Below are 24,568 nucleotides of genomic sequence, written 5' to 3' on the forward strand. Positions count from 1 at the left end.
TTGTCAGCCGAGGGAATTCGTTATCTTTGTCAGATGATCTAGGAAGATGTCTCATAGCAATGCCCGTACATGGACATTCATGTATTCCATCGGTGATGCAAGAATACTGTATGTCCGAAAATAAATCGGACGTAGGCCTACAGTATGCTGAACATCTGAGTAAGAATAGCCTAAAATAAATCGGGCATAGCCTACAGTAGGCCTAATAAATTAAAATCACAATTTTAACAAACTTGTTGAATTGAATGCCATAATACTGTACCCTGCACATAAAGGCTACACATTTCCACAGCACCAGAATCCGACCGAATGCCTCCCTCAACCCCCTCCATAATCGGCCTTTCACTATTATTTGCGATGGCCAACTCTTCTGCTATTGTAAAACACTCTGGTGCCTTTCCTCCTACAGTAGTGTTCAAAGACACCTTTTTCTTGTTAGCTGTCAAACATAGGCCAAGGGAAGGCTATAAGCTAGGCCTACATGTTTTCATAATTAAGAAATATTAATGCAAGCTATAACTATATAAACCATACTATTCTGAATAATGTTTTTGTGTTTCATTTTCACCTGCTGCCATGTGCGTTTGGCAATGGTGTTGCATCTGAAATATTAACAGGATTAGGCATTAAATTAAAAAAAAGACATTAAATAAAAAAAAAGACACTAAATCAGTCAATGGGGGCTACTTAAACATTCAATTATCCTTATTACTGTAATCTATATGCCCACTTCTGAATTGGGTTGCATCTGTAGGCCTTTCTATGAACTCAAAATAGGCCATTTAATTATTTCAACTCATTTCAGACATTCCGCAAGCTACTAATCCTCCGTAACATATATTTGAAGAACATGTGGGAATAAAACTTTACTTTTAGGCATTTAGGCTACCCGATCTGCAATACGTTGCCAACAGCCTTGCTTTGTTCACTGCCGACGTATTTGATTTTTGCCGTAGAGTGGGTTTTAATTCCTCATAACTTGTCATAATAATTGTGCGTTCCTCATCCGTAAAATAAGGTGATCGCGTCATCCATCATTGAAAGTGGTGACTTGCGCTGCAACCCGCCCCTTTTATGTGAACACGCACAAACTCCAATTAGGTTAACCCTGGCTCAACAAATCAACTTCATAATCAGCGTCGTAGTACCGATTAACACCACTTAAGATAACCAGGTTTTGTCAACCCTGGTTTAACAAAGTAACCCTGGGTTACATCTGGGTAGGTTAAGCTCCCTTCGTAGTACAGGCCTTTCTTGAGGAGACACAGCACTCAAAAAATCCTCCATAGAAATGCATGGGGTTTGTAATGCCAATATTGCCGTTGTCTACACATACCCCACCCCTTCCTCGGCAAAACGTTGACACGTGAATACATTGAGCCAATCATGTGGTGTGATGTGAATACATTGAGCCAATCATGTGGTGTGATGTGAATACATTGAGCCAATCATGTGGTGTGATGTGAATACATTGAGCCAATCATGTGGTGTGATGTGAATGCATTAAGCCAATCATGTGGTGTGATGTGAATACATTGAGCCAATCATGTGGTGTGAATCAATGTGTTGAATAAGATGCCCTATGAGTGCCCAAAAAGCGTTGCAATATGGCTGCCGAGTGGACAGACTTGCCTAAAAGGACTTTGACTTAATCAAACATTTCTTCACATTCCAGCTAGCTAGCTGGAAAATAAACCAAGTTAAGAAGCAGTAGGAATGATTCTTCATGACCTGACTGAAGTTGTTTACTTTAAATTTAATTTAAGCACATTGATTTTATTCGTGCTGCTAAGCAACCTGGATTCCATGGACCCGATTTTCACCTCAACGAAGGAACCAATCACAGAACAGAGGGGGACAGCAAGATGATGACGTCTATGTGACACACCAAAGTGGCAATGAGCTACGTACAGACGCATTTGATAGACATTCGTAGCGCCAAATAAAGGGCTCTGGGCATTCGTAAACCATGTCTCAAATAGGAGAAAATGAATATGTAGCCAGGCTAGAAACAAACGTTATTTACAAAAGTGCATAGCTTCAATAGAGTATTAAATGGTCCAAAACCAAAGAAACAAAGAAAACAAACCACAAAATTACTTAAAAAATAATGTTTTTGAAGGGGGTGTCAACGTGAGTTAGTGTTGCAGTGTGCACCGATACTACAAAAGTATTGCAATACCCTGAAATTAAAAATGTCACGATACCTAATTTTATTTGTATCGATACTTTTAAGAATGACTGTGTTTTTTTTAAGTAATATTATGCGTGTGCGCAAGGCATGCTTTTAGTGCCTCCTCCCCTACAGCCTGTGCGTCATTTATCCACACACACGTATGCGCACTGTGCAGCTGTCATGCCATAAACAGCCAGACATTGCTGCTAGTTTAAGTGCTGTTGTACCACATAATACTACTTGCATCTCTCAAGTTTGTGTTTCTAACCTACCTAGGCTATGGGATTTAGATAATTTAGGCCTACTATTGGGTTTAACATCATTTAGAAATAGGCTACGCAACCATAGCAAACCTTTACATCTGGAGAGAGCTCCTTGCTAACTATCCCGCTAGCTCAGGTCGTGTCTGTCATTTGTGGAGTGGTCACTAAAATTAAAATGAACATTGCAAGACACTTAGCTCTTCTATGATCCCAGAAAGATTTTCTTCGACTTCGAGGGTATCATGTATATGGTACATCTCAGATTTTGCTGAAAAGCTGTGAAAATATAACCTGGCAATAGCCAGATGAATTTCGCTCCGCCTAGCTCCACTCATCCATCTGGAACCGATCCATTGAAGTGTTGCTTCAGAAGGCTGGGCCTAATCAAAAAATGCTTGCATATTGAATAAGCCACTTGTCCGTCATCTATTGACGTGCTACTTCAACCACTCACATCGAAGCCAACCCGTGACGCTAATAACAGACTCACAGTTGCTTCTACGCTATGTCACATCTATGAAACTCGCGCCCTGCGTCCTGATTGGCTAAACCATAAAGTTGGTTGGAGAAATCACTCTCAATGGAAGAGGTCCCAGATGGATGTGAGTGAAGCTAGGCGGAGCTAAGCGGAACGACATTCATCTGGCTAGGGTCAGGTTAGTGAAAATATGCCTTATGTTACCAAACGAGAATTGTGTAGCACAGGCTACAATGAACTACCACACCAGTTTCCAGCCCTCTACCACTATTAGAACAGACGTTATGGGCTTCCAAAAATGCCAAAAGATGAAATGTGACATTCCAATGTGTCAATTAGGGCCGTGGCACCCGAAATTCAAATGGACGCCACAGGCAAACCATTTGAGATAATGACCTGAAACTTCAGATTCCTTTGTTTGGTAACATAAGGCATATTTTCACCACTTTTCAGGAAAATCTGAGGTGTCATGTACATGGGTGGCTGAATTGGCATGGAATGACCCCATAGAAAACATAATGAATTGCATCCACATATCCTTACGCACTTTGCGCAACTATTATAATTAACTAGCCTAAAACCGTGAGGCTGTCAAGGCTACTCTCACATATTTGACAGGCACTCAATTACACCTATACCAATGTGCACTCAATTAGCCCTACACACCACATTAAAGATATGTAAACCTACATATACAATTAGCCCTACACACCACATTAAAGAAGTGTAATACTTTAAAAATCAATATGAAGTATTCAAAGTACAATTTTTTTAGCCACTAATGATAAATAATTAGTATAAAATACTAATAACTAAAACAACTTTATATGAATTCCAAAATATATCAAATAGAAACATATGACATAAGCAATCATTTTTCGTATGCTTTTGTGTGTGTGTGGAGAGTCAAGGAGAATCTAGGATGGCCACTGGTGTGGTAATCACACTATACTACTATATTATATATAATGTTAGTCTGGAATGGGGGTGAGGGTTAGAGGAGGGCCAGGCTGAAGCATCCAGCCAAACAGTGCAGGCCAAAAAGAAGAAATACAGGCATTTTTTATTGATATGGGTTTTTTTGGTAAAAATGAGTTGTGTTGTAGATTGCTTCTTAGTAAATCTTTGGTTGTGGTCCATTTCATACTCTGTGGAAGCTATTCACTATTGGCAACAATGTCAATCGCGCTTGTTTTGCAATGAAACAGCCATTTCCCTCTGGAAAAAAAAATAGCATTGGCCTCTTAATTTTGAATATGACCATACACCCATTTGAATGTCACTCAGCGACTATAGGATGAAATCGGAAAAACGTGCAGTGATCTCTTATTTTCATTTCTTCATAGCTGTATATTTAAGCGTATAGATGGTGTAATGTAGACGATGTAATGTTGGCATGTAAATACTAGCCTGCAGACTTGGGTGAAGTTAACCAGATTTAGCTATTTTCTAAGAAAAGTTTCTAGAGGCTGAAATGTGGTGAGCGAGAAGTAGCCTAGGCCTTTTTTTGTTCTTCAATGACCATATCAGCACAAAAACTAACATGAAAAAGTCTGTAATATGACCAGTTTAAGAATTATGTGTGTTTTCTAAGGAGTATCTGAAAGGACTTCTTACCTCCTAGGAGATAATAGAGCTCTTCTTCCTCCTCGTCTTTCTTCACTTTAACCTCCGCTCTTGCCTGTTGTGTTTCAGTGAAAGTAACGTTGGACTCAGCGACGTCTGTCTCAATAATGTCCGTTTCAGTTTTACAGTGAGGCTCTGCAAATGGCTTTTCTTCATCATGTGGAAATGCAATCATATGATCATATTCCTCCTCTTTTATATCTTCTTCTTTCACAATCAATCTCAGGTCAATCTGCCGCGTGTCAGTAACGTTACAGCCAGAATTTAACGCAAGTCCGTGATCCATGTTCGCAACGCACCAAAGATGATCCCATCCAAAGTTTTCTATCCTGTAATCAAAGTAACACAAAAACAAAATAATTCCTTTCAAGACCATTTCTCCTTTTTGAAGAAAATACAAAAAAACAACATGAATTATTAGGCTACATGACTCATTTGTAAATGCCTTGTCCATCACTTCTTAGCCTACTTAACTAATATATGTCTATGCTCGAGTGTGCACATTTAGGATCAAGAAATCGGCCACTAATTGTGACTAAACACGTAAAATACTACTTATGACTAAACAAGTAACCTACCTCAAGTAAGTAACTCAATTAAGACCTGTACACGGAGATCAATTAATCTGCTGTTTAGGTCGTACAAAACATGAAAACGTGTTAATCCACCCTAAACTTTTGAATTATTGAACCAGAGATTGTGTTTGAATGAACACTGCTAAAACTACTAGCCTACTTCTTTTTCGTATGGTGGTTGGCGACCAGCTTTGTGGTGCATTACCGCCACCATCTGGACTGGAGGGTGGATGAAGACACACATTTACATTTCAATTATTTGTTTTAATAACCCAGTTATCTTCAAAAAAGAAAACAAAAAATGAAAACGATTTTCTCCAGATTCTCTTTGAAGTATATCATGTACATTTATTGTTATCTGGCTTTCACTAAGTTGTGAAATCAACCTTTGCCTGGCTGGGTGGTACATTGAAGATAATACAGAATTGTATGCTGGAGGTCACTCATGCTAGGTATCACTTAGATGAGTGTAAGTGTCAGTGATGTTACGTTTTTGTTACATACATGACATGGAAAAGCGTAGTAAATAGTATACAAATATTTTTTAAATCCATACAAACCTACCAAAAATTATTGAACAAATAACATAAAAACCAAATGTTGAATATGAGCGTGAATCATTTTTTTGACAGTAATGTATGTGTGTGTGTGTGTATGTCTGAAAGTTTTCCCAGAGCAACAGAGCATGTGAGAACCTTGTGACAAGGATGAAGTTGCATATAAGAACACTACACCTTGATAACATATTACACCTTGATAATATAGTGTTGTCTTGCCTCACTTAAAGCTGCAGTAGACCTGTCCGGAATAAGTCCAGCCTCCGAAACATTCGTGTCCACCCAACTTCCGGTCGTCAAACGTCTATGGGAAATAACATGGCGTTTCGAAATATTGTACCTGTCAAACTCTGTAGGTGGCAAAGTAGAAAAAGCTGGTGGGCCGATTGGCCTACATGCTTCTGCCATCTAGTTTCCACTAGATTTTTTGATTGTCGGTGCCGTTAAAGTAGTAAATTATTAATGCTAACCGGGAGCTAGATCCGATGTACGCGGGCGGAGGATGGTGTTAGATCTCACTCACAACCAGTCACAATCTAACATGATGGTCATTTTCACATGTGATTCACGCGTGATTTCAGTGGTCTATGAAAGTAAATCGTTTGTAAGGTTCAGCCTCTTTTCAACACGACTTAACTTTGGTTTGACTGTGCTGAGAGTTTGTTGGCTGTTAATTGTTCACAGATTTTGTTCATAAAAGAAGACACCAATTTGTTTGTTTGGAATTTTTTTCAAAAATTCATAATATTCATTTTCTCGTTTCAAATACGAGAAAATGAATATCTAGTTCCCAGACCCCATCTCAAACAAACATCTGCTGGATTCAAACGGAAAAAAAATGTGCTAGTGTAGATGTAGCCTGGGTTGAGGCCTCTCTAGTGTGAACAAAGTACCTTGTGTGATGGACATTTAATACACAGTGGACATTGCACAGTGTCACAGTGGACAGAACAGTACACAGTGCTTCTAATGATCAAGAGGGATTTATTTAACATACACAGTTACAATAAGTTATATACACAACAACAGTAACGTAGTGTCTTTTGAAGTAAGTTAATCCATATTCATATTGACTGACCAGCGGTGGAGAGGATGTTTTATTACTTGTGGAAACGGAGCACATGGCTATCGTCATGTGATACAAGCACAACCAATCAGGGGAGGGAACCTGGACTTGATGTTTGAAAATGCGCTAGTGTAGATTTAGGCTCAGTTGCAGGTTGAATTGAGGCCTTTCTAGTGTGAATTAGCTTGTGAGTCTGAAGACTTGAGATTTGTGAAAATCCTTTCCCACACTGAGTGCATACGTGAGGCTTCTTTCCCGTATGTATGAAGATGTGCGCTTTAAGAGTTGAAAGGTGAGCAAAGGCTTTTCCACATGCGGAGCACACATAATGCTCCTCTCTAGTGTGTTTAAGCATGTGGTGTTTGACATCTGCGTGGTTTAGAAAAACTTTTTCACACTGGGTGCATTGATGAGCCTTCTCTCCAGTGTGAGTTTGCGTATGGGTTTTAAAAGTTGAACTTTCTTTAAAACCTCTTCCACAGTGGATACGTTTACGACGCTTCTCTCTAGTGTGAGTCAGAATATGGGCTTGAAGAGTTGACTTTTGTGTAAAAGCTCTTTCACAGTGGATACATATATAAGGCTTCTCTCCAGTGTGAGTTCGCATATGGGTTTTAAGATTATTGGATTGTGAAAATGCTTTTTCACAGTGGATACATTTATGAGGCTTCTCTCCAGTGTGAGTTTGCATATGGATTTTGAGATTTGAGCTTTTGTCAAAAGCTTTTTGACAGTGGATACATTTATGAGGTTTCTCTCCAATGTGAGTTTGCATATGGGTTTTAAAAATTTTGTATTGTTCAAATACTTTTTCACAACAAGAACATTTATATTGGATTTTGCCTTTGTGTAAACGCATGTGGCGCGAAAGACTTGACGTGTGTAAAAAACTTTTTCCACACAGGGAGCATTTATGAGGCTTCTCTACCGTGTGTCTTTCAAGAGGCTTCTCTACCGTGTGTCTTTCAAGAGGCTTCTCTCCTTTGTGTAAACGCATGTGGCGTGAAAGACTTGACGTGTGTGAAAAACCTTTTCCACACTGGGAACATTGATGAAGCTTCTCTCCCGTATGTGTTAGCATGTGGCGTTTAAATGTTAGGAGGTGTGAAAAACCTTTTCCACACAGGGAACATTGATGAAGCTTCTCTCCAGTATGTGTTAACATGTGGCGTTTAAATGTTTGGAGGAGTGCAAAACCTTTTCCACACAGGGAACATTTATGACGCCTCTCTCTCACGAGTCTTTTATGCGGCTTCTCCCCTTTGTGTACAAGCTTATGGCGTGAAAGACTTGATGTGTGTGAAAAACCTTTTCCACACTGGGAACATTCATATAGATTCTGTAACGCATGTTTTAGCAGGTGGTATTTAAGCATTAAGGGGTGTGAAAAACCTTTTCCACACTGGGGACAATTATGGAGCTTCTCTCCAGTGTGTATTTGCTTGTTGAGTTCATCATGTGTTTTCTGATGTTTCTTAAGGTTTCTCAAGACTATGAAACTCTTCCTGCAGACGGTGCAGTGGTGCAGCTTTCTTTTGAGTTGCAGGTTGAGTTCATCATTCTGTCCATGGATCTTCTGTTGTGTTCCGTGTGGATATCCTGATGCACCTGTAAGAGTCACCATAGAGACAGAGAGTTAGAATGAGGGAGTTGCAGGTTGATTTCATCATTCTGTCCGTGGATCTTCTGTTGTATCTGGATTAAATACAATAAGAAATAAATGCTTTTAAAAAAAAAAGTGCAAAAGTGTTCACCTTCCCTGGTGTCTTTTCTTTCTTTTTTGTAATGCATTATGTATGTATTTTGTACATGTCCTTAAAGGTTTTGTCTTCATTTTGTCTTATTAAGGCATTAAGACCAATTTCCAAAAGAGAAGATAGTCAACTTTAGCAGGGATTCACATACTTTTTCACGACACTGCATCGTGGCATAGGGCAGGGGTTCTTAATTTTTTGTGGTTCCAAAATGTTCCGTGGATCCCATCCATCATCATTAGCCTATGTCATGACACCATATTATATAGTGTGATATTAAGAAATTATGATAATAAAAGGGCATTTGGGGTCCAAATCACAAACATCTTTATGGAACAGATGGTAAAGAGTCAGCAAAAGTTAAAGGCATTTTGTTTCTTGTATCAATGTCTGTCGAAATTAATATTAATTTGAAGAAAGATTGAGGACAGAGGTCTTGGGGCCTACTTTGAATGTTGATGAAGGAAAATTCTAGTTAGTCTACTTTACCAGTGTTTTTCAACCACTGTGCCGGGGCACACTAGTGTGCCGTGAGAGATCATCAGGTGTGCCTCAGAAAATAACCCAAATGTCACTCACTGGTCTAGAAAAGCAACTGTTGCATCAAAGAATTTATAACCACATGCTCTCATTGATTGTATGATTGCACTATTTGTCGTATGCAGGCATTGTACAACGGGGGCCTCATATCCAGTATTCTCAGAATCATCACATATCCAGTTCATAACAACAATTAAATTAGATATAGTCACCTACAAATGAAACAGAGGGCGCTTGTTTTATTGAGTAGGTCTTGCATAGAATCCATAATAAGGCCATATCTGTGTATTATTTGCAATTTTAGGCTATGGTATGTTTATTTTTTCTTCACACAGGATGTTAGTGTGCCGTGGAACATTTTAAGTGTCAAAAGTGTGCCGTGGCACAAAAAAGGTCGAAAAACACTGTACTTTACACACAATAACTTTCATGTCACTATATGACAATTAACTAAGATGCACATGTGTGTGTTTTGGCTAGTGGTATTAGAAAGGACTTACTCTCCACCAGAAAATCGGGCTCTTGATCATCATCGTCCTCTTCAATCTTCACTTCAATCTCCGCTGTAGTCTGTAAAGCGTTGGACTCTGCAAAGTCGGTTTCAGTTCTACGTTGAAACTCTGCAAAGGGATTTTCTTCATCGCGTTGAAATGCAATCGTATGACCACATTCCTCCTCTTTGATATCTTCTTCTTTCACCATCACGTTCAGCAGGTCAACCTGCTGCGTTTCTCTAGCGTTAACGTTACAGCCAGAACTTAACTTAAGTCGGAGATCCATGTTTCCAACGCATCAAGGGAGATCCCATTCAAAGTTTTCTAGGCTAGGCCAGGCCTATGTAGTCAGACAAACATAAAAACAATAGAATGCCTTTCAAGATAATTTCTTCTTATATAAGTAAACAAAACAAAACAACATTAACTGGCAACTGTCGTGCATGCTGTTTGATGGCACAAAACGTAAAGAAATATTAATCCTCGCGGAGTTTTATTTACTTTTCTACAGTCAACGCTGCTGGTACTCCTTCTTTATTGCCATGGCGAATGGAAGCCAGCTATGGTGCATTATCGCCACCCTCTGGACTGGAGTGTAGCTTCGTATAGGCTATGTCAGAGCCCTTATTAGACATTCTCTGGCTATGTTATCCAATATCCAGCTCGTCTTCATAAACGTAACATAAGCGTCACATAGTAAGGGGGTCCCTTTATTTGTTGTGAGTAATTAAGGTCAACTTGAGTAGTATTTGGCTTCATTTTGGTATGTCTGTTCTAACACTTTTTTGGTTTTGTTCTTAGACATATCATCAGTAAGTATGTCTTTGGTATGTGCATGCATAATAATATTTAAGTGCAGTAAATAGCTTTGTGCAAACACCACTATCTGGATTCAGTCATCTGCGTTTCCCTTGCGGTCCCGTGGACAGCTCAGTATGTGTTTGGCTGTGATGAGATAATACGTCTTTTCACTTACCTAGTTGTTGTTGTTAATGTTTGGGGGTGGGACTTAGGTCTTACCTCTCTACCTGGTAAATGTCCTCATCTGTGCTGTGTGTGTCTGGCAGGCCCTGATGAAAACTGTATAGACCCTTTCAAGAGAGTTCCATCATCAGCATCATAGGTGGCCCCACAAGGCTTCCGTTTTAACATTCCATTATGTTATCTTAATGCAGAGGAAGTAGATTGGGAACCAAATAGAATGTTCAAGCATTGTTTTTGTTTTTATTGTTGAAAGGGTCTACAGTTGAAATGCGTTGGCATGTGGCCAATTTTGATCAAAGGCTTTTTTTTAATAGTTATCAGGAATGTTTTCTGTTTTCTCAAAGTTAGCCCTTTTTGAAGAGCAATTGTACCTACACAAGATAACCCATCGCTGTGTTTTATTCAGCAAAAGATAACCCATCACTGTGTTTTATTCAGCAAAAACAATGCACTGATTATAATAAACCAGACAACATAAAATAATAAACACTCTGGACAAACAGCACCTAATGTTTATCCCTCTTGTACATTTGTAAATGTATATTACAGCCCTAGTGTATAAGCATGTGGCTTTCAAGAGTTGACATTTTTGAAAAAGCTTTTCCACACTGGACACATTCATGAGGCTTCTCTCTGGCGTGTATTAACATATGGGATTTAAGATGTGGAATTTGTGCAAAAGATTTCCCACACTGGACACATTTATGAGGCTTCCCACCAGTGTGTACAAGCATGTGCCTTTTCAGAGTTGAAATGTGTGAAAAAGCTCTTCCACACTGGACACGTTTGCGAGGCCTCTCTCCGTTGTGTATGAACATGTGGGATTTAAGATGTGCCATCGAATGAAAACCTTTCCCACACTGGGCACATTTATGAGGCGTCTCACCAGTGTGTATTAGCATATGGGATTTAAGTTTTGAAATGTTTAAAAAAGCTTTTCCACACTGTACACATTTGTGAGGCTTCTCTCCTTTGTGTTTTAACATATGAGCTTTAAATTCTGGAATTCGTGAAAAAGCTTTCCCACACTCAGCACATTTATGAGGCTTCTCTCCAGTGTGTGTTAGCATATGGAATTTCAGATTTGAAATTTGTGAAAAAGCTTTTCCACACTGGGCACATGTATGTGGCTTCTCTCCAGTGTGTGTTAGCATATGTAATTTCAGAGTTGAACTTTGTGGAAAAGCTTTTCCACACTGGGTACATGTGTGCAGCTTTTTGCCAGTTCTCATTCTTATTCTTATCTCATTTTCATTCGCATCAACAGAGTGTGTTTGCAGATGTTTCTCAAGTTCTCTCAGGGCCGTGAAACTCCTCCTGCAGACAGTGGTGCAGCCTTCCTTCGAGTTGCAGGTCGAGTTCATCATGCTGTCCATGGATCTTCTGTTGTGTTGTATCTGGATCATCTGATACCCCTGAAAGAGTTACCATATGCAATGACCGACGTACCACATCAAAAATTCATTATGAAGACACAGTATATTCCACTTAATCATTATTATCATTTGGGGGCAGCGGTGGCCTACTGGTTAGCGTTTCGGACTTGTGACCGAAGGGTTTGCCGGTTCGAACCCTGACCAGTAGGAAGCGGCTGAAGTGCCCTTGAGCAAGGTACGTAACCCCTCATTGCTCCCCGAGCGCCGCTGATGAAGTAGGCAGCTCACTGCACCGGGATTAGTGTGTGCTTCACCTCACTGTGTGTTCACTGTGTGCTGAGTGTGTTTCACTAATTCACAGATTGGGATAAATGCAGAGACCAAATTTCCCTCACGGGATCAAAAGAGTATATACTGTATACTTATACTTATATTTCTGAATACATTGTGTTGCCTCAGGTCCGCTGCACATCGTTTGAAATTGAAGTAGAAATAGGGATCAAAAGAGTACACTTATATTTATCATTATTACCACTGACCAGATTAAGACACAGTACATTCCACTTCAAATAGTTTGAAAACAATCCTTAAAGGAATCTCCAGCCATTTTATCACATAGATTTCCGCATTGTTTCTCGAGGTCCCCAAGAATTGTCGGTATGAAAAAAAAAAGAGACCTAGCTTGAGTTGCTAGTGTCAACAGCTAAAGCAGCCAGGCAGCTACAGCACTGCAGTCTAGGGGCATGAACGTGGCTTTCTTTTGGAGACGAAGGACTAACAACAGGCAAAATCTCCAAAGAGCTGCATTTACTGACAAAGTAAATGATTTATGGCTCTTGCGAGATTCCCCTATTACACTAGCCTGGGTTTTCCCATGCTGCCTTACGCGCACAATTTTAATTCCATGGAGCAAATTTTCGCCTCAGTTAGGGGACCAATCACAGAACGGAGGGAGGTCAGTAAGACGATGACGACACACCGTAGCCGTTATGAGCCACGTACAGACGCATTTGATAGACATTTGTCGCGCCCAATAAACGGCTCTGGGCATTCGTAAACCACGTTTCAAATACGAGAAAATGAATGCCTAGTTCCCAGACCCCATCTCATTTGAGATGAGGGTATGACATTAGCCAGGCGACTCAGTTAGGGGACCAATCACAGAACGGAGGGAGGGCAGCAAGACGATGACAACACACCGAAGCCGTTATGAGCTACGTACAGACGCATTTGATAGACATTCGTAGCGCCCAATAAACGGCTCTGGGCATTCGTAAACCACGTTTCAAATACGAGAAAATTAATGTCTAGTTCCCAGACCCCGTCTCAATGAGATGAGGTCTGACGTTAGCCAGGCTACCATTACACGTTTGTTTACCATCATATTGGCTTTGTAGAGGTTTGTTTACCATCATATTGGCTTCATAGAGGTTTGTTTACCATCATATTGACTTTGTAGAGGTTTGTTTACCATCATATTGGCTTTGTAGAGGTTTGTTTACCATCATATTGACTTCGTAGAGGTTTGTTTACCATCATATTGGCTCCATAGAGGTTTGTTTACCATCATATTGGCTTTGTAGAGGTTTGTTTACCATCATATTGGCTTCATAGAGGTTTGAAAATAGACCCTAGGTTGTTTTAATTCTGGAATTCCCCTTTAATATAACACCTTTTAAGCCAGTTTGATGGTAAATCAACTTGTAATAGGGGAATATGTGTGTGCGTGTGTGTGTGTGTGTGTTTGTGTGGAATCTTACTGGTCTCGATCTGATGTGCATCTCTGTTGGTCAGCATCTGCATCTCCTCCTCCTTCCCTCGTCGTCCTTGTGGTCTACAGCAGTCCACCAGCACCACTGATACCCTCTTCATCTGGGCCAGAGACACGGGGTCTGTGGGGTATGAATGTATGGCAGTGATTGACGTCTCTTAAAAGTAGGGTTGGGTATCGTTTGGGTTTTATTCGATACCAGTGCTAAATCGATACTTTTAAAACAGTGACAGTGCCTGAACTGGTACTTTGTTCTTACAATAAAATGCCTAAACCAATGGTCGAATGCATGAATTGCCTTTTCGAGTGATAAAACAAATTTGACCATGAAATTTAACTATATATTTAGTTTATTATCAATATCTGTAGTTTTATTTCTTCTAGGCATAATTCCAATTGCAGATGACTTTCCATAACATTAAATGACCTGGAACTGACCTGGAATGGGGTAGCCATGGCCCTAGGTTAGCATTTCGGACTTGAAACCGGAGGGTTGCCGGTTCGAACCCTGACCAGTAGGAAGCGGCTGAAGTGCCCTTGAGCAAGGCACCTAACCCCCTCACTGCTCCCCGAGCACCGCTGTTGTTGCAGGCAGCTCACTGCACCGGGATTAGTGTGTGCTTCACCTCACTGTGTGTTCATTGTGTGCTGAGTGTGTTTCACTAATTCACAGATTGGGATAAATGCAGCCCAAATTTCCCTCACGGGATCAAAAGAGTATATACTGTATACTTATACTTATATTTCTGAATACATTGTGTTGCCTCAGGTCCGCTGCACATCGTTTGAAATTTAAGTAGAAATAATCAAATGCGTCTTAAAATCAAGTTCTTAAAGTAACTTTCTTTGCTTTCATTCGATTCCCAATGAAGATACACTGGTGAGAATTGCTTTACATTGTTAAAGGAAAATTCCGGTATTTAGCACTTTGAGTCCCTTTTCTGGTTTGTTTTGGATGAACTAGAGTGGTGGACACCGACATTTTGAATTATTAGCGATTCATTTAAAAACAGTTTGACAGCCCTAATTATATTATAATAAATGTGCAGTAAGAAGAATTTAAGCATGGCTGCATGTGCATAGTCCTAACAGCTGTTTTGAGTTAAGGTTATGTTTAGCCTAATTGAATAACTTGATGATGGAGAAAACAAACCATTTTGTGGAATGATGCATCATCATAGGAAATTTGAAACAATGTGACTACAAAAACAGTCTCTGGTAGTTTATACGTTTATAAGTTATACGTTGATAATGACCTGCAGCCTGCTCAACACAGTTTTTAACCATTTTTTTGTTGATATTTGATTTAGTTTTTATAGTATATTTAGTATTTAGTATAGTATCATGTTTATCTTCTACTGTCTCTAGTGCACAGTGGAGTTTTCTTATATGTGTATTACTTTTTCTGCTGTAAGTGCATGTTGTGTGTGATGTCTGTATGCTACCGAGACCTTGAAATTCCCCTTGGGGATCAATAAACTATCTATCTGTCTATCTCTATCTCTTTAACCACCTGGAAGAGGCAAAGAATATTGTATGACTACTATTTATTGATTTTTCATCAGCTTTTAATTGCATTCAACCCCTTATTTTAGCAGACAGACTTTTAAAGACACACAACATCAACCCTGGGCTAATAGCTTGGTTAGTTAACTTTTTAACCTCCAGATCCCAAAGGGTTAAAGTTAACAGTGTTTTATCTGGCAATCTTTTATCTTCTACTAGCTCCACCCAAAAATGTGTCCTCTCCCCTCTCCTCTTTGTTTTATACACAAATGATGGAAAACAGGTTTTTAAGCTTGCAGAATAACACTGTGATTGACCATGGACCAATAGTGAAGGATTTTAATGATTGGTGTAAGCGCTCCTTTTTAAACATAAATGGGGCAAAGACTAAGGAACTAATTATTGATTTTAGGAAGCAATGTCCTCCTCTTCCCCCCCCACTATCATTGATGGTCAACCAGTTGAGATAGTACAAGAGTATAACTACCTTGGCATAACTATTGATAGCAAGCTATTTTTTGATTCATATACTGATGCAGTTTGTGCCAAAGCCCATCAGAGCATGTACTTTTATCGCAAACTGAGGAATTTTAACATTGACCCCACTTATATGAGAATGTTCTATTCCTGTTTTATTGAATGTTTTAACCTTCTGTTTTATCTGGTTTGGTTCTCTGTCCATGAAAAAACAAAAAAAACAATCGACTTATAATTATATGTATTGTTGTGTGCCTTGTCCTTATATCTGTCTGCTGGCTGTGCAATTAATTGCCCCTCGGGGACAATAAAGTTACCTTGATATTGACTTCAATCATGAGTTGTATAGGCTACACCTCCCATAAAAGTTGAAGTAAAGTTTTGAAGTAAAAAACAAACAAACAAAAATCAAAACAAAACAAAAAAGAAAAACACAAATCATATTTTGGTGATTTAACATACTCACAATGAAACAAGATGAAGAAAATTAACCTTGATTAGCAGCAAATTTATTCAGAGAAACAATCAGACAATAATGTGGAACGTGTGGTAAACCTCACTCCCCGACCCCTCAAGAGTGGCCTGAGAGTTAGTAGCCTGGGTCTCCCAATCCGAGGTTCTGCTGTTCGCGGGTTCTGCCTGGGTCTCCCAATCCAAGGTTCTGCTGTTCGCGGGTTCGAGTCTAGGCGTGTCCAGGGTCAAAAAGCTTTTTCACACTGGTCACATTTACGAGGCTTCTCATGTGTGTACTAGCATGTGGCGTTTAAGACCTGAGATGTTATCAAAGGCTTTGCAACACTGATCACAAACATGAGGCTTCTCTCCAGTGTGAGTTAGCATATGGGTCCTAAGATTTGACATTTGTTTAAAGGATTTTCTACACTGGGCACATTGATGATGCTTCTCTCCATTGAAAGTTCGCAAGTGGATATTAGATATGCCATTGGTCACATTTATGAGGTTTTCAAGTGTACATAATTACAAAATGAGGCACCAATATCCATTGTTATTCAATGTTTTTAACATCATTTGCATTGGCACCGATGCCATATTAGAACCTAGCCTGGAGATTCCAGACCCTGGTAATCTAGAAAGATTAAGGGTCTGGCCACGAACAATGTAATGGCCCAACTCGACGGGCGGCAACAACCATGCATTTAAAAATCTCACTGCACGCAATTGGATAACACTAGACCATGTTTACTCTGAATGATTTAGGACTTCGACACAATCGGATAACACTACGACCAATGTGTACTGTCCTCCAACGTTGCAGCGCTGTCTTCATCAGTTTAGCTGGTTCCCCAGAATGTTAGGGTAAAAGTAACGTGCATCATTGCTCATTGCCAGAGTGTCTCGCAGAGACAATTCCATTGTGCTCTCGCGAGAACTCTGAATTTCCAGGGTAATTAGAACCAGGATTAGAAACGCAATTCATGAGGTTTCTCTCCCGTATGTGTAAGCATATGGGATCTAAGAGTTGAAGCAAATAGAAAACAATTTCCACACGGGGCACATTTATGACCTGTCTCTTCAGTGTGTCTTAGCATGTGGTGTTTAAGAGTTGTGGTCCATTCAAATGCTTTTCCACACTAGGCACATTTATGAGGCTTTTCTCCAGTGTGTGTTCGCATATGGCGTTTAAGAGTTGATGTTTGATAAAAACCTTTTCCACACTGGGCACATTGATGAGGCTTCTCTCCAGAGTGAGAAAGCATATGGGTCTTAAGACTTGACATGTGTGTAAATGCTTTTTCACACTGGGCACATTGATGAGGCTTCTCTCCAGTGTGAGTTACCATATGGCTTTTAAGAGTTGATATTTGATAAAAACCTTTTCCACACTGGGCACATATATGAGGCTTCTCTCCAGTGTGAGTAAGCATATGGATTTTAAGAGTTGATGTTTGACAAAAACCTTTTCCACACTGGGCACATTGATGAGCCTTCTCTCCAGTGTGAGTAAGCATATGGCGTTTAAGAGTTGACGTTTGATAAAAACCTTTTCCACACTGGGCACATTGATGAGGCTTCTCTCCAGTGTGTGTTCGCATATGGCGTTTAAGAGTTGATATTTGATAAAAACATTTTCCACATTGGGCACATTGATGAGCCTTCTCTCCAGTGTGAGTAAGCATATGGCTTTTAAGAGCTGATGGTCGATAAAAACCTTTTCCACACTGGGCACATTGATGAGCCTTCTCTCCAGTGTGTGTAAACATATGGGTCCTAAGACTTGACATTTCTGTAAATGCTTTTCCACATTGGGCACATTGATGAGGCTTTTCTCCAGTGTGAGTAAGCATATGGCTTTTAAGAGCTGATGTTTGATAAAAAGCTTTTCCACACTGGGCACATATATGAGCCCTCTCTCCAGTGTGAGTAATCATATGGATTTTAAGAGTTGACATTTGTGTAAATGCTTTTCCACACTGGGCACATTGATGAGGCTTCTCTCCAGTGTGAGTAAGCATATGGATTTTAAGAGTTGATGTTTGATAAAAACCTTTTCCACACTGGGCACATTGATGAGCCTTCTCTCCAGTGTGTGTTCGCATGTGGTTTTTAAGAGATGATGTTTCATAAAAACCTTTTCCACACTGGGCACATTGATGAGCCTTCTCTCCAGTGTGAATATGCATGTGACGGTTAAGCTTTGACATTTGTTTAAATGCTTTTCCACACTGGGCACATTGATGAGGCTTCTCTCCAGTGTGAGTAAGCATATGGATTTTAAGAGTTGTGGCCCTTTTAAATGCTTTTCCACACTGGGCACATTTATGAGGCTTTTCTCCAGTGTGAATAAGTATATGGTTTTTAAGAGATGACATTTGTGAAAAAGCTTTTCCACACTGGGCACATACATGAGTCTTCTTTCCATTGTGAGTCAGCATATGAGTTTTAAGACCTGAAATGTACGTAAACATCTTTCCACAGTGTTCTTTGCCAGTGTTCTGACTAACGACACAAAAGTGCCTTTTCTGGTGTTTCTTGAGTTCTTTCAGGGCTGTGAAACTCTTCCTGCAGACTGCACAGTGGTACAGTCCTTCTAGGAGATGCAGGTTGAGTTCATCATTCTGTTGTGTTCCGTGTGGATATTTTGATGCACCTGTAAGAGTTACCATAGAGACTTAGAATTAGAATGAGGCATAAGCACTTAAGGCAAAGATCTTAGATTACTAACAAGATAGAGCAACGTAATTTGTTTCTATGGGAGCAAAACGGCACAATTGTTTTCACAGTCGGCGACTAAATTTCCAAAGTCAGACAGAAATCATGTGAGTTGTACTGGAATCGTGGCGCGCTCCCGTCAACTAGATCGTTAAGTGTAAGGTGCAAATCTTAGCAGTTCTAAGTCAGTCAGAGTTAGGGCTGGGACAACGCGTCGACGTAATCGATGAAATCGACGCAAAAAATACGTCGACGCAAAATATGAGCGTCGATTCGTCAAGCATAACGTGTGCTGCTAAATATTTTTAATCTTACACCTTCATTGTTTTCCATACGTTGACTAATCTGTGGCTGGGCACCACGAAATCAAAACCGGCCACCACACGTGGATGTTCTATGTTGTAGGCCTACTATTTAAATTAAAGATAAGATAAAATAATTTCATTGAGCTGCACTTTTTACTCACACAGCCTTTCCTCGCCCCGCCCGCTCTCTCTCGTAACGAGCCCGCTGCTGCTCCTCCTCTGCATGTGCATTTAACAAAATATTCACGATTGTTGAAGGATTGTTGTTGCCACATAGAAGCACTGCATAGAACACAGTGGGCTAAATTGCTATTAAATCCGCTTAGCATCGTGACCATACTGCGCAAATTTGTTCAAAACTGCTGCATTAAAGTTAAACTCTGCTAAGGTCTTATCACAACATAGTACATTGAGGAGACTAAACTAAGTTAAGTTACAGTATACAATCAAGCAGTATCTCAAAGCTAACGTTATAATACTGTTTGGATGTCAAGTTTAGCATGCTTACTTGCAGCTGCTTGTATTCGTTATTCATGCAGGGCTCATTTTATTGACTCTGAATGTTTGCAAAATCCCGATGTAAATGGAAAAGTGTTTTCCAAGACTCAAAAGTGCTTGTCCAAAGGAGAAGTACGAACCGTTATTTGAACTAACTACTTATGAATTGCATCCACACATCAGCAGCCTTTTAACTGTGTTAATGTTAATTGCAAGGATTCCCACACGTCTTAAAATGACAGGCACTCAATTACACATACACTACTGAACTTTATTGAATGCTACCTCTGACTAAGAATGCATTACTTTGCACTTGTATAGTCTTTTATTTTGTAATCTTAAAAGCAATAAACGCATATTGCAATGTTAAAGAATTCATGTTTTTTCATTCAGATATGTAAATAAACATGTATAAGTTGCTATTAGTGAATTAATGGGGAGATGGGAGATAATCGATAATCGAAATCGAATCGGACTGAAAAAATGAATCGTTAGATTAATCGATGCATCGAAAAAATAATTGCTAGATTAATCGTTTAAAAAATAATAGTTTATCCCAGCCCTAGTCAGAGTCAGTCCTTTTCTAGTTTTGCCGTTACGACAATATCAAACATGTTTGATATTATCACAAGTCTCTCTAGTCGTGGCTCATGCAAATAGTGACGTGAACTATAAAAACCAATAGTGACCTCTCTCCAACACCAAACAGGAATTGGGCAAAGTAGGCGACAGCTGTAGCCTATATGATTATTTGTTATTCTTATAATATTTGTCATTTCTTATACATATTTAGTCGGCTCTTCCACGTGACAGAACAACTATCTGTTAGGGATGAAACAATGCTGCAGAAACACGAAAATACGACTTGAAATTGCACTGTGCCTATTTACAAGGGCATTGTTCCCACCTCTTCTGGGGCCTACCATCAAATGTTGGACCTCTATAGAAAGCTGAGAACCTCTAGTTTCCGTAGGAAACAGTCACAATAAATGTGTGATGTACTCACAAAGAGTTACAGAGGCTAGAACATAGTTTTTTCTTTCTGCCGGATTACAAGCATCTCTGAACTGACCACATTTCAGCCCTCTAGGTCTCTTGATATCCCTTAGAAACACAACTGAGCCCTAGCACCAGGTCTTGTGAAGTTGTGTGCAAAAGTAGATCAATATAGAATGAAAATATGAGTGCTTTAGACTATTATTTGCCAAGGTATGCCCATGCGTTTTGTAAAATGCCTATGGATACTCCCCATAGGACTTTTTGTTATCCAAAATGCATACTGACAATCAAATGCTTACTGCACATGAACCCCTTTGTGTAGAAGCATAATCCTGGTCTCAAATGAAAGGCAACACTTTGAGGTTTTATGCTTGTATTTGGATTATACTTCAGGGGTTCTGATATGGAATGACTACAGTCATTGATATGGAAATATGGAATGATAAATGAAAATGTCTCTATTTTTGCATTTACTTTGTTGGTTCAATGAGTGTGTATAAGATAGACTATACATCTGTACAACTAATATTGGATAACACAACATGAAGATTCAATTTCTATGGATTCTTGTGAATATTTCAGTACCCAATATGTTGCATCTACTTATTGTGCTGCAGCTACACTGCAGCCAGAAGTCAGGGTAGCACCAAAAGCGGAAGGGGGGGAGGGGGGCATTTTGGATCAAATTTAATTGAGACATAATAAGATTCATCTGAGAATGTAAAGCACTATACAGATTGTACATGAAAAAAGTTGTCATTTTTGGATTCCCAAGAGTCAAAGTTTTGAAATGGTGTATAACATTACTATGCTACATAGCAATATGGTGCATACAATTGATTTAGAATGTTGGGGGGAGGTGGGGGAGGGGGGTAACCGTCCGGCCGGCGGGACACGGAAAGTTATGTGGTTTTAAGTCTCACAAAGCAAAATCCATAAGGAAAAATCCCAAATTCTTTTACTGCCTATGGAAAAATAACGGTTTAGTAACGCAGTAACGCAGGCTGCTTGCAGGAAAGTAAAAGTAATGTAATTACTGTTTTTTACAATTGTAATCCCTTACTTACTAGTTATTTGAAAAAAGTAATTGGATTACAGTAAAGCGTTACTTCTAACGTGTTACTGCCCATTACTGATTATAAGTAATGAAATTCCTCGTGCTCAGCTCAACTGTAAAGAATAAATTAAAAGTTGTAATTAAAAAACTATATAGTGTGTGTGTGTGTGTGTGTGGTGATGAAATGGTATGTGTGTGTCCGTGCGTGTCTGTTGGAGTAACAGGTTGGGTGGATATCAGAGGACACGGCTCCAGACTGCGACCAAATGGTTGCATTTTGCGACCCAAAAATTTGAGAGTATGCGACTGAATTTTACATCCAGTCGCACATGTGTGACCAGTACATTTGTCCCTTTTTTTTTACATGTTACACGTGGAAGGGGCGTGCCAATGAATCTGGAATCTGTGGCAGGCCAAGATGTGGTGACGTGCGTTGTTCACGTTTTACTGAGAGGGAGGGGGAGAGGTTAGGAGAGATAGCGACACAAAACTGCAAAGTAAGCGTTGCCGCTTAAAAAAATTATGACGGTGAAATACTTGATATTTGCGATATACCACTTTAATGTATCTCACGTACAGCAAACTGCAATGTATCAAGTATATTCGGTATATCGCCCAGCCCTATATGCCTCCCAACACCAATCAAGCGCACCTTCCCTCTGTTATTTTCATAACCACCAGCTGCCACTGGTACAATGTATGTATTTATATTTACATTTACATGTTAATGAGTTGGAAGAATTGTAATTTTTTGTTTGCTTGTTTTGTTTTTCTTTGATTTGTTGCCACCCCCATCTATGGTAGCTGTCCTGTGTAAATGTAATTAATTGGTTATGGTTATGTTAATACATTACTTAATGCTAGGGGTGGGCGATATGGACAAAAAATAATATCTCGATATTTTTTGTGATTTTGACGATAGCGATAATTAGTCGATATCCTTTAAAAAAAAAATGTTTTGTTAAAGTCTGAGTTACTTTACCGCTAATTATTTATGAATAGCATCATTACAATAATAATCAATAACCTAACCTGTGACTTTTTAACCAAATCAACCAATGCATTCACTCTATGACACATTTCCAATTCTGCCCCCACTTGGGTGTGTGGCAATGACATGGTCTAGCCAGCTACATTAGAGAAGATGAATAGGCCTAACAGTTTCCCAAGAGAAAGTCTGAGGCTGAAGTTCCTTTCAAACCTTTACATAGGATTCACTGTAAAACTAAGCAGACCAACAGAGTACATATCAGACAATATACAGTGGGTCCCAGTTAAAAATTGACACTTCATTCACGATCATGGTGAATGGTGAAATGTAAGTACAACTGCAGCCGCTTGGGGGCAGCATAGTCCGCTGTGGAGTTCCACGGTCGAACCAGACGGCGCATTCGACAGCAAGGGCTGTGATTGGCCGAGTTTTCAGTGCGTTTCTCTGTGTTTTTAGCAGCCCCTGCAACATGCTAGTCCACTGTAGCCTAAGCCTTGTACATAATGTTAAACATAGTTTTGGATTCAGTGGCAAGATTTCTTGATTGTACAGTGTCTGTCTCTCAGTAATGTTTTAAAATGAGAGCTTCGTCAGCTGGCAGTAGGCTACTTTGTCGGTAGTCATGAGAAGTTCGCTTGCTAACAGAACATAAATATGCTGCCCAGAAACCTTGTGAATAGTTCTGATTTTTTTTACTACACTAACGAGGTTGAAATATAGACTTTGCCTACAGCATCTCCTTAACAGTAATGTTAACAAAATGACAGCATTCATATGACAAAGAAAAACGAATTCGGTCACTCAAGACTGTGCCACAGCAACCAGTGTAGGCTACAGTCCTACCCAATAGGCCTACTCGAAGCAGATAGCGTTGTCTGACGGTCGAGTGGGTTAATGCACGTATTTCCAGAACAGGTCTGCAACTTTCAGGTAGTTCTGAGTTCGAATCTAGGCAGGAGCAGAGCCATATAAAGGCCTAGGCCTATTGTTATAATTTTTTGCAAGGTGTTGCTCCTGGCAATACTTGTTTATAATACGTTTGGTGATTAATTGATAGCTGTTTTTGGGACACGTTAAACGTTCTTTATAATGAGCGCATCCGGGGAGTAAAACGACTGTTACGCGCTGTTACAACTGTAGGCTACAATGATTGCAATACAAAAATATGCGCGTGTTAGTTTAGTTAGTTTTGTGATGTTTTGCACTTTTGCCTCATGTGTTTTCAGGTTTGAGGGCTTTTTTGGCAAGATTGACCTTGGTTAGACTCTGCATATGTTATTTCTCCGTATGGAAAATAAAGTCAATTTTCGACACACGTCTGTTATTAGTTCAATAACAAGTGTTGCTTGTTAAAACATGTGACTAGTGAAACTCAAATGATTTTAGAAATATTTAGCCAAAGCCAAAAAGAGAAGGAGAGACGCCGGTGCAGCTCAGATGTCTTCTTAATTTTCTTTATTCTTTAGTAAAAGGTGCAGAACATTATTAAACTTTGACTAACGTTTCGATGTTCGTTAGTCAAAAACATCGACACATCGAAATGTTAGTCAAAGTTTAATAATGTTCTGCAGCTTTTACTGAAGAATAAAGAAAATTAAGAAGACATCTGAGCTGCACCGGCGTCTCTCCTCTCTAAAATATCTGTCCTGGCCTGGTTGCAACGGTTTGTGGCCAAACGACAGAAGCGCGGAGAACCCTCCTTTGTCTTCCAAAAAGTGTTACTTTGTGCCCCGCGCTCCCCCACTGCTTGTGAAAGATGGGGGAGGGGGGCTTAACGTGAAAAAGCTTAATGTCACAAAACGGCAACGAGTCGTTTTAGGCTACAGGCCTTCATAATGGTAGGCTACAGGAAGTGGGGGGGGAGGGTATGGGATGACCAGAGCCGTCATCTATCGTCTTTCCAG

At 39.7% G+C, this 24,568-nt stretch overlaps 3 protein-coding genes across 11 annotated transcripts in view; 2 read left to right on the forward strand and 1 right to left on the reverse strand.

Annotated features, from left to right (window-relative positions):
- The window catches only part of LOC121718789 (zinc finger protein 708-like), a 712,111-nt gene that overhangs the window by 585,292 nt on the left and 102,251 nt on the right, over window positions 1-24,568 (reverse strand). For 5 of the 8 annotated variants that reach the window (XM_042103954.1, XM_042103953.1, XM_042103952.1 and 2 more), the window contains exon 8: window positions 13,650-13,781. In XM_042103954.1, coding sequence (XP_041959888.1) covers window positions 13,650-13,781 — 132 coding nt within the window. Of the gene's footprint in view, window positions 1-4,534; window positions 4,873-5,121; window positions 5,280-6,639; window positions 8,350-11,491; window positions 11,929-13,649; window positions 13,782-24,568 lie in introns of those variants that run through there. The other 3 variants (XM_042103958.1, XM_042103955.1, XM_042103968.1) reach the window with 3 other exon arrangements.
- LOC121718874 (gastrula zinc finger protein XlCGF57.1-like) overlaps window positions 1-24,568 on the forward strand; it is a 404,172-nt gene that overhangs the window by 194,715 nt on the left and 184,889 nt on the right. The gene's annotated exons all lie outside the window — the stretch shown is intronic.
- The window catches only part of LOC121718943 (zinc finger protein 239-like), a 627,858-nt gene that overhangs the window by 69,400 nt on the left and 533,890 nt on the right, over window positions 1-24,568 (forward strand). The gene's annotated exons all lie outside the window — the stretch shown is intronic.

This window comes from Alosa sapidissima, chromosome 9 (genome assembly GCF_018492685.1).
Source record: "Alosa sapidissima isolate fAloSap1 chromosome 9, fAloSap1.pri, whole genome shotgun sequence".
Lineage (NCBI taxonomy): Eukaryota > Metazoa > Chordata > Actinopteri > Clupeiformes > Clupeidae > Alosa > Alosa sapidissima.